The following is an 11,317-nucleotide window of genomic DNA, read 5'->3' on the forward strand; positions in this document are numbered from 1 at the left end:
CACGTGTGTATGTGCGTGCACGAGTGTGTCTGTTTGCTACTGTTTGTTTTGGGTAGAAAACCACGAGGTTCTATCTGTCCAGCCACATTACCAACATCACAATGATCTATGTCTCTGTGAAGCACGCACGCACACACACACACACACACACACACACACACACACACACACACACACACACACACACACACACACACACACAGCTCAGGCTTCTGAAGGATGTAATTGGTCTTCACTGCAGGCTACCAGCTCATGTGAGACGCCCCAACTGCACACATACTCTCTCTACCAGTCTTTCTCTTTCTCTCTCTACCCGTCTCTCTTTCCTTCTCTCTCTCTGCCAATCTTTCTCTTTCTCTCTCACACACAAAGTTTTAAAGTTTTATACTTTGTGTGTGTGAGAGAGAAAGAGAGACATTCCAAACTCCTACAGTGGTACAGCTACTTGTTCTTGTCAGATCCAGCACACACACTCAAACAAAGACAGAGACAGAGACAAAGACAAAGACAAAGGGAAGGCAGGTGGTCTAAGACTTCTGTGGGTCTTTTAGCTTTTCTGCTCCTTAATGGAAGAATGAGAGGCAGTGTGTCTGTCATGTGTACAGACAAAGACTGCATGTGCATGTCTGTTTAAGTGTGTGTAGATGGAGGAGCAAATGGACTCCAGAGGATGATTGAGGATCATGAGGTTTCCTTACACACACCCCAAAGAGCGGTTTTGTGTATTTAGAGGAAGGGACATTGAGTTAGAGAGTACCTCTGTGGTTGCACATCTTGCGTGACTGCATATCAATCTTCAATGCTGACATTTGGTCTCCTATGAAACCAGCAGAGAAGGGTATGCAATCAATAAATAAAGATTATTAGTACGTTTTTTACTTATCAATCATACTTACACATCTTACATAATATTGTTGTGTACTCAACTCACATTAGCAGGATTATTGAGTGTAGCATAGCATTAGCATCTTCCCATCTAGTTGCTTACATGGTGGTATAGCCAGGTGTGGCTCAATTCACATCGATGAAATGCTGCGGCACCACAAAGTGTTAAGGGTGGTATAGTCATGAGGTTGCATTTCACTGTGGTTGAAGATTGGTACATTAACTTAATGGCCTAAAAATATTGTGACACACACACACACACACACACACACAGAAAGAGACAGAGAGAATACACAGGAAAACATAGGTTTGTTAAGAAACCACACACACACACACACACTCATCTAGAAAGATTGAGAAAGAGAGGGAGAAGGGGGGCTGTGTTGTCATTATTTAAAAAAAAAAAAATCTGTTTTCAACTTAACGTACATTTTTTTTGCAAAAACTTAATTTTCACTTACTTATGACAGTTTTTTGAAAAGAGGCACTTGATTGGCATCTATCAGATGAGTATCTGGTCTTTTCTGATTAACAGCGGTGAAACAGTTGGAGACAGTGGCTAAGGCGCTATGGACACTGGACACATTCACCTACCTCTAACTTGACATGGCATACGAAAAGATCCCAATACGTACAGGTCATGCCACCGAAAAACAGAGAAGAAGATACATGATGCAGGGGTACGTCATGGTTGAAAAACATCAATGTGACACATACTGTATGTACATACAAAACAAACGTGTTGTCAGACCAGAGGAACATCCTCTGTCCCAAAGAGAATAGAGCTCTGACTCAACACAACAAACACAGTATTTCTGACCCATTGCCTCAGTCCCTCAACTCATGACTGCAGCAAACCGCTACAAACAACTAACCACAGCCGTAACATCAAAACAAGTCCACTGAACAATGGCAATGTCATGTGGTCAACAACAAAACAAATTCAAACAAGCCATTTCTGTGTCTTCAGTGAGGCTGCAAACGTACATGTTCATTTTGAACAGGAAAATTGGGAAATGTCTGAAATGTAATGTTCGTTGAATTCTTCCGAGGGAGATGACAACCACAGCACCCAAACAGGATCCAAACGTGTAGGCCGAGGTGGGCCATATCTTGTGGAGAATACAAGCATGGTCTGGAGGTGTGAGGTCACTTTTCTTTCTAAGCCTTTTGAGGATAACCTTGTGGCCAAACCCTGAAGAGTTGGAGCTGGTGATGATTGTTTTCTGAATATAGAAAAGTCAGCCATATCTCATAATAACAGCTCTGGGGGGGAAATCATAGGGTTTGGCCACCTTGTTTTGGGGCTGAGAGAAGACTCATAACAGGGCCTCAACCTAATCTCTCTCTCTCTCTCTCTCTCTCTCTCTGTCTGTCTCTGTCTCTGTCTCTCTCTCTCTCTCAAACACTGACACACACACACACACACACACACACACACACAGACACACACACACACAGACACACACACACACACACACACACACACACACACACACACACACACAGACACACACACACACAGACACACACACACACACACACACACACACACAGACACACACACACACACACACACACACACACACACACAGACACACACACACACACAGACACACACACACACACACAGCCCAAATTGTTAATTCGGTATCTATTCGGTACAATGTATTCAGCCCACTGTACATACACTCGTACACACACACACGCATACACACACACACACACACACACACACACACACACACACACACACACACACACACACCGCCCCACTCCAGCATGTGTGAGTGGATGAGCCGATGGACCAGAGCCCAAACATCACACCTCTTTTGTCCTCGACCATCCAGCGCAGCTAATCTCTCTCTCACACACACACACACACACACACACACACACACACCGCACAGTGCTCAAGAACAAACAGAAGCAGGAAATAGAGGGAAGAGAATAGGAGCAACAGAAAGAAAGAAAGAAAAAAGAAAAGAAAGCGAGAAAGAGTAGAAAAGAGAAGAGAAGAGAAGAGAAGGAGCAGGAGAGAGGTGACAGAGAGGAGGGGGGATGGAGGCTTCGGCTCCACTGGTGGCCTCTATGGTGCGTCCCACTGCTCCAGAGCTTACCCAGCAGGCCCTTTGATTCGGCGCCTCGTTATGTACCACGAGTTTAAGCTGACACACAAAAGAACACCCTTTGAAATAGCATGTTCCACTGACGATGTTTAATTAAACTCTGTGTTCATTGATTTGAAATATACTTTGTTGTCATTTTCAGCAGTGTTCGTGTGTTTTAAACTAAAGCAGTGAATACTTTTTTGTTTTATGTCTAGAATCTTCTAGTACACTCTGAAGGTGATTCCCAATTGTGAGTGATTTTACCTGGTATCAACGCACTTAAACGTCGCATGCTGATTTGAACCAGTCCATTCACCAGGGCATAGAGCCACAACAATGACAACATCATTATGAGCAAGTACGAAACACTCACAGCAGACAAACACAGGAAGGAGAGAGATTGAGAAAGTGGGAGAGATGAGGGATGGGGAGAGAGATATAAAGAATGAGAGAAAGAGAGAAATAGAGAGAGGGAACAAATGAGAGAAAGAGAAAAATAGAGAGGGGGATAAAGATTGAGAGAGAAAGAGAGAAAACGAGAGAGACTCTGACTCACATCTTCTCCCCATGACTCCACTCCCTCTCTCACTCCCTCTCTCCCTCTCTCTCTCTCTCTCTCTCTCTCTCAACATGTGTCCAGCGGTGCCATGGCAACAGGTCACATTCCACAGGAGCATTTTAGCAGAAACGTTGTGTATGTGTGTGAGTGTAATGAGTGAGTCATGTGTGTGTAAGTGTGTGTGAGGGGTCAGTGATGTGCATGTGTGTATGTTTTACATCTTCGGTGGGCAGCCAGCAGGTGTATGAGTGTGTCCCTCTGTGAGTGTGTGTGTTGGTGTGTATGATGTGTGAGTGATTATGAGTGCAAATGTAATGGATGATGGATGTGTGTGCGTGACTGTGTGTGTGTGTGTGTGTGTGTGTGTGTGTGTGTGTGTGTGTGTGTGTGTGTGTGTGTGTGTGTGTGTGTGTGACTCATGCTGAACAGAATGAAGAGGTGGGTCCTCAAAGCCCCCACCAACCCACCCTTCATTACAACTAACCTCTGCTTCCTGTGAAAGGATACACGACGACAACATCAACACACTTAACTGGGAGCTGTGCTTCAATCAGTCACTACTGCTACTGGAATTCACACGTTGATCGTTGTGAATGAATTATGACAAGTCTTCATTCAAGACACACTTACACATGCACACACATTCAAACTCAGAGAGAGAAAGAAAGAGAGAGAGAGAGAGAGAGAGAGAGAGAGAGAGAGAGAGAGAGAAGGGGAGATTTGGGCTAACTGGTCTCCTCCCAAGGGTCTGAGTTTACTTTACCACACATTACTGTCAGAGTTAGATAGAGATAACAAACACAAGCACGCCCGCACACACTCACACACACACGCACGCACGCACACACACACGTGTACACAGAGAGAGAGAGAGAGATAAAGATAGAGAGAGAGAGATAAAGATAGAGAGAGAGAGAGAGAGAAAGAGAGAGAAAGAGAGAGAGAGAGAGAGAGCAGGAATGAAAGATGCTGGGGGAGATGAGGAAAGGCGAGGGGCGGACAGGGATTTACGTTTCCTTTATTCCAAAATAAAGGAGGATAGCATAGTAGACAGACAGCTCCTCAACGCATACTTTAAAAGAGTGAAAACCAGAGAAAAGAATAATGGAGGGAGACACACACACACACACACTGACACACACACATAGGGGGGAGATAGTGCCATGGAGTATGAGTCAAAATTAAATGAACAGATGAACAATGAAAAGGTTCTGAGAGAGAAAGAAAAGAAGACAAAAATACTGACTCACCCAAAACACTTACTCAGACAGACACACACACACACACCAAACACTTACTCTCACACACACACACAAACACACACACACACACCAAACACTTACTCAGACACTCAGACACACACACCAAACACTTACTCAGACACACACACACACACACACCAAACACTTACTCTCACACACACACAAACACACACACACACACACCAAACACTTACTCAGACACTCAGACACACACACCAAACACTTACTCAGACACACACACACACACACCAAACACTTACTCTCACACACACACAAACACACACACACACACACACTAAACACTTACTCAGACACACACACACAGACACACACACAGACACACACACACCAAACAGCAGGTCTGTGTTGGAAGCCAAAGAGGTAGAGAGGGGAGACAGTAAGAAGCCCTTCGGGCAGATGGATGGTGACATGATTTGGCCCTCTGCTCAATTAGGTAATCACTACTCTGCAGCATAAACATATCCACCCAGCAATTGGCAAGGACATGTCTCCCTCCCTGTGTGTGTGTGTGTGTTCGTGAGTGTGTTTATTATAAAGAGAGATGTTTGAATCCATATTGAGAATGTTTGCCTGTTTGTGTCTGCTTGAGTGTGTGTGTATGTGTAAATGTAATGAAGAGAAACTTCTAATCCACATATCAAGTACCCCTCCAACAAACATATACATGGAGACATTCACGCATTTACACAAACTAGCACACATACACGCACTAACACACATACACGCACTAACACACATACACGCACTAACACACATACACGCACTAACACACATACACGCACTAACACACATACACATACCCGTCCACCCACGCATCACAGGTTGTCCGGCACGTTTCAGCGCTTAAGGGTTGGAAGTTAATATGGCAGCTCCCTTCCTGAACACCAACACTATAAACACACACACACACACACATCTCATCTCCAGGAAGCCTGGTGCATTCTGCGAGATGAAGGCCAAAGATAAACGTCTTTCACCTTTACCCTCTATAAATGCAAAGACAAGCATATCTGCTTTATTAATCAGAACCTGCTCAGTATACACAACTGTTTCTACAGAAACACACACACACACACACTTTATTATAGATAAGGTTGCACAGAACTCTGCAACATTAACCCCTTATGTCTCAGTATGTACAGCATCTCTGTGCGCACAATGGAGAGTGAATGGAAACACTGCCATGTAAAGGATTACATTAGGTAAGTGCACTGTACAGTAAACCTATAGTTTAAGTATTTTGCAGGCGTCCAAAGTAAGGACAACAGTGATTAAACCTCATACAGACTTCTCACTGTTATGTTAAAAGTGTCATAAATCTGAGCACCAAGGCTCTCAAACACAATAACATACAACAGCGCTGAACTTTCACAGTGTCCAAACGTCCAGCTATGCATCATACTGAAGGTGTTCTGGTCCCAAATGAATGGTTCTTGGCTCAAGGAACGGGAGTTTACTACAGTGGCTATTTGCTCTCATGTCAAGCACTTTATAGCTATATATTTAGCCCTCGCTTCAAACTGAAGCAGCCAACAGAAGAGGCAACCAGATGGCAGTTGGCTCAAGAATGTTCTGGAATGCTCCTGAATCTGTGCCAGGACAGGGCTAGCTGGGAGTGGGCCTGGGAGTCAAGCCCATGCTTTTGGCATTACGGATATTAAAGCCAAACTATAGGAAAACGGCCCATTACAAAGCTGGTGTATATCTTTAAAAGAAGAACAGTGACTCAACAACTGAAGACCTGAACTGTACCTGATTTGGAAGGATCTGGAATGGTTTGGTATCTGTGTCTACATCTGTGGATGAGGACATGGCAACACAAAGGAACCTTAGATCTACAAATGCCAATATGTTAGCTGTACCCAAAGTACTCCACAAGCAAAGCAGAGAAGCATAATAATTATGCACCAAAGCTATGGAACACCCTACCTTTGTACGTGAAGCAGGCAAGCTCAGTGGGTATCTTTAAAAAACACCTGAAAACATTTTTATATATGAGAGCATTTAGCAAGACCTGATTGTGTTTATCTTTTAAATCCTTTTATATTTATTTTTTATCTATTAAAAAAAAAAAAAAAAAATCCTTTTAATCTTTTTCATTTCTATTAATCTGTTTTTGTCCTTTTAATCTTTTAGATTATTTTATATCTCTTATATCTTTTATTATTTGTATCTTTTATTGTGTGATGTGCCCCTGATTGTATTAGATGTTTTAAATCTTTATCTACATATTTGAAATGTGTGAAATGTTACTGCTTGTGTTGGATTCTTTTATTTTGTGAATGCTCCTGATTGTGTCTATGTAAAGCACTTTGAGCTGCATTTTTTTGTATGAAAGGTGCTATACAAATAAAGCTTTATTATTATTATTATTATTATGGCAGATCTCTCTTGCTTGAGGGGGTCTACTTTAGCCAGCCGGGCAACAGTAAATCTGCCCCTCAAGAAAATGAAAAGGTGCTACATCTATACATGGCGGAGGAGTGAGTTGTGTGACCCAAGTAGTTATCTGGGGTAGAACCACACCTGAACTGCTATGGACCTGTGCTAGACCTGCTCAAGGCTGAGCTCCTATGCAATGTTTATTCTGCCTGTCCAAAATGGAGAACTAGATATAGTTAGTGTTCTGAAAGCAGACCTCTACCAAGGCCAAAAGGCCCTCTCTCGCAATGTTAAAGAAAGATTCTGGATCTACCCCTTAATTGGATCCCGTCCTAAACGAAACAATGAAAACATAACCTCCTCTTCTATTCTATATCCTTCTTGGAAGAAGCAAAAACGGAGTACTACAGCATTGGTGTTCTGATGCTGTACCCAGTAGAGATGTGGTGGACAGAACAGATCACATCAGTGCAGTGTTGATGGTTAGCAGTCTTAGTGCATTGAAGATGCATCTAGTGTGGAAGACCCTGCCACTCTTCTAGTCACCCTGTATGCTTTCTAAACACTCTGAAGAAGCATAATGGAGTTTTTTTCCTAAAACAGGCACGCTGACTAAAAGCCAACACGCTTGCTTGCCTTGTTAACACCAGCAGCAGAAGGCATTGACAAGAGCTTGCTACCTTAAAGCCGACTGGGCCATTTTAGCGAAATTGTTGTGTTGCTGTAAAAGATTTTCGCAGGGTTTTGTGGATGGCCCACAAACCTATATAGTAAATAGATTAGGCAGCTGGTGGGAGAGACAGTTGTTTTTAAATCTCCTTCACATGACTGCACCAGCAAACTGAATTTGAGGTTTTAAAAACTAGCCACTGACAAAACTGACTTTAAACAGTACAAATTGACATAGCCGGGTAAATATTGAGCTTTAATTAGGTAGTTTAAAATGAGTTAACATACACAACATAGCAATTTACAGCAGACAACATTAAAAGGGCACAATCACACACACACACACATATATTGACTTCATAAAACCTATACAGTATAAACAAGACGTGTGGATCCGTTTGTCATCATTCAGAGTTTTTTTTACTCACTCTCACACCAAGACAGACAGAGAGAGAGAGACAGAGACACAGAGACACACACACACACACACACACACACACACACACACGGTTTCTGAGAGGTACCCCGACTGAAGGGGCTGTAATGGTATTTGGCAGCAAAGTGAGTTTGAACATGGAAAATCTAACATTTGCACAAGGGGTGCAAGATTCCTCTGTGGGACTGACTGTGTGTGTTTTTGGGTACTGACTACGTCTGTATGTGTGTGCGCATGTGTGTTTGTGTGTGTACGTACGTACATACGTGTGTGTGTGTGTGTGTGTGTGTGTGTGAGTGAGAGAGAGAGAGAGTATGGAGGAGTTTTTCTAAATGTTTTGGCTCCACTCTGATCTGACCTGGTATCAGTTCCCATCTGCAGCATGCACCTGGCATTTCTGACCCAGGGTGAAGATGCATTAGGATGCCTCACTACACATAGCGCACACACACACACACACACACTCTCTCTCTCTCTCTCTCTCTCCCTCTTTCTCTCTCCTCCACTGGCAGGTTTCCCAGCTTGTCTCGTCTTTGAGTGCTTAGGATAACAGAGTGATGAGAGCATCCAGAAACTTCCCTCTGTCCTCCATCTTCAGCTCAATAACTACAAAGAGAAAGAGAGACAGAGAGAGAGAGAGAGAGAGAGAGAGAGAGAGAGAGAGAGCGAGAGCGAGAGAGAGAGAATAGACATGGAGGGGGATAGAAAAAAAAGAGTGAGACAGAGAGAGAAGGAAATAAATAAACAAATGTGCAGGGGAGGGAGAGGCAGAGTAGGTATGTGTGTGCAAGCACGTATGAGTGGCAAAAGGGTGAACTTGCTGAAAGTTCTGGAAAGGCATCTGACACCAAACTGAGTCTTAAGGTGTGAAACTTCTCATGTTTGCATGTGAACCAAGTGTGTGTGTGTGTGCCAGAATGTGTGTCTGAGACCAGGTGTACACAGGAGTGTGGAAGAGAAAGTGAACGCACGACAGAAACATTTCCAGCTATGGTGTTGTAAATAATTGTATAAATGGGCAATGCCTTTACTGCCTTGTAAAAATATTGAACAGTTAGAATCAACTTAATAACACGCACTTCGGACATGTAAGCACTTGTAAGGCTGTACTATGCGTCTCTGTGTGTATGATTGACAGGAAAACATCACAGTTACCCAGGGCTCGAGCTGCCCCCTAGTGTTAAAAACATAATACTACAAGAGAAAAATCAAAGTCTACGTATGCTGGTGTGAATGCGTGTGTTTGCGAAGACTCACCGGATGTATCAAAGTGATCATGCAATGTTCTAGAGTTTGTGCTCTCTGCAGCCTTCTCGAAGGCCCTACCAAAGAAACTGGAAAGAGAGAGAGGGAAGCTGTGAGTATTATTTTTGAAATACTATGAAATATCTACTTAAATATACACAAAGGCTCATGCTTACTTACACACACAACCAGACACACTTACTTTTTCTTGTCAGAGGAGTTCGACTCTGGTGGGATCCCCAACATCATGACTGTGCCTTTCTCCACATCCAATGGCGCAGCCATCACCAACGGCAGAACCTTACACCGCTTATTTCTGGTCTAACACATACACACACACAAAACACACACAAATCACTGAGCAGTTGCTAGTGTGTACACATAGGTCCTTAAACATGTGTGTGTGTGTGTGCGCACATTAGAGGATGGATACTCGACCTGAGCCCGTCGGAACCCGTCGGACCCTGTCGGGCCGATTCGGACAAATATTTCGAAATTATAATTGGGCTCGAACACATCAGTGCGATAATGCATTGAAGTTTGTTTTTGAGAAAAAAATTAAAATCACATTTAGGTCCTACATTTTAAGATAACAGCCTTCTTCCCGTGGCGGGGATTTATTTATGTCCGTGACTATGTCCGTGACTATGTCCGTGACTATGTCCGTGACTATGTCCGCGATTACAGGTGGCAAAATGGCACCATGGAGGAAGTTAAAGAGAAACTCATCTGGAGAGTTTAAAATGATACTAAACGAAGGGAAATCTACTGTATGGAGATATTTCTGCTAAGTAGTCGATGCAGATTCTAATAAGACTGTTGGATATGTCCATTGTAAGAAGCGTGAAGTTTTAATGAAATATGATTGATGCAATCCTCGTTCTCCACAACAACATGGATTAAAATTGTTGGATGTAGAAAGTTTTATAACGAACGTCGGCGTGCAAAAAGATCTTCAATGGTAAGACTTGTCTGTTGTGCCTCCTGTGGTGTAGCATAAAACTTGAGTTTTATTAAGTGTGTGTAATGTGTAGGCATTCCGTTTGTTAACCTTTCCTGCTGTCTGTCTCTGACCGTAGTTGGAGATTGCAGGGGAGCAAAATGCTCCAGGGCCGAAGTAGATGTTTTTAACTTCGGGGTTAATTCCCTTTCCTTTCCGTCTGCTGCTGGTTAGTAAATAAATGCCCACAGTATTCTTTCTGAAGATTTATTCTTCACACACTGGTTACAGCACATGCATAGTTTTGATGTAGCGACAAAAATGTATCACCGTTCTCCCTCCCTGTACGTGCTCCTCTTAAAGGAGCCGCACTATTTTACAACACGTTCTTGCAATGTCAATCATTTAATTAATTATGCTTATTGGCCTTCTTGTGCATGCTCGTGCGTTCAACAGCGCTTGTTTGTGTGAGCATTTATCTGTTGATCAGTTGAATAAAGCCAGGCTATTCATAAAAAACGTACGTAAATGTGGCATTAGTATGAATAGTTGAGAAATTGATTCTGTCGGGCTCCGGGGCTCGGTTGGGATTCTGAAAAAAATATTTTCATAGCTGGCGGACTGGGTCCGGGCTCGGTTACTACTCTGTCGGACCGGGCCGGACTCGGACTGAAAAATTCGGCCCGATCCATGCTCGTCTAGTGCACAAAAATGAAATCATCCTAAAATGAGTCTCTAAATGAGGCCTAGGCAACAAGTTGTCACTGTCAGTGTGAGGTGCAGCTCACACACCCATCTGCAGAATAG

The 11,317-nt window shown here is 43.1% G+C and overlaps 1 protein-coding gene and 1 pseudogene across 2 annotated transcripts in view; one reads left to right on the plus strand and one right to left on the minus strand.

Annotated features, from left to right (window-relative positions):
• The window catches only part of LOC308376383 (tripartite motif-containing protein 16-like), a 270,456-nt pseudogene that overhangs the window by 147,274 nt on the left and 111,865 nt on the right, over positions 1-11,317 (plus strand). The gene's annotated exons all lie outside the window — the stretch shown is intronic.
• cdc45 (CDC45 cell division cycle 45 homolog) overlaps positions 8,867-11,317 on the minus strand; it is a gene marked incomplete at both ends in the record, with an annotated part of 13,284 nt that continues 10,833 nt past the window's right edge. Inside the window, 3 exons of the mRNA XM_080852363.1 lie at positions 8,867-8,931; positions 9,583-9,659; positions 9,773-9,891. Coding sequence (XP_080708489.1) covers positions 8,867-8,931; positions 9,583-9,659; positions 9,773-9,891 — 261 coding nt within the window. The remainder of the gene's footprint in view (positions 8,932-9,582; positions 9,660-9,772; positions 9,892-11,317) is intronic.

Source organism: Sprattus sprattus (genome assembly GCF_963457725.1).
Source record: "Sprattus sprattus genome assembly, chromosome: 15".
NCBI classification, from domain to species: domain Eukaryota; kingdom Metazoa; phylum Chordata; class Actinopteri; order Clupeiformes; family Clupeidae; genus Sprattus; species Sprattus sprattus.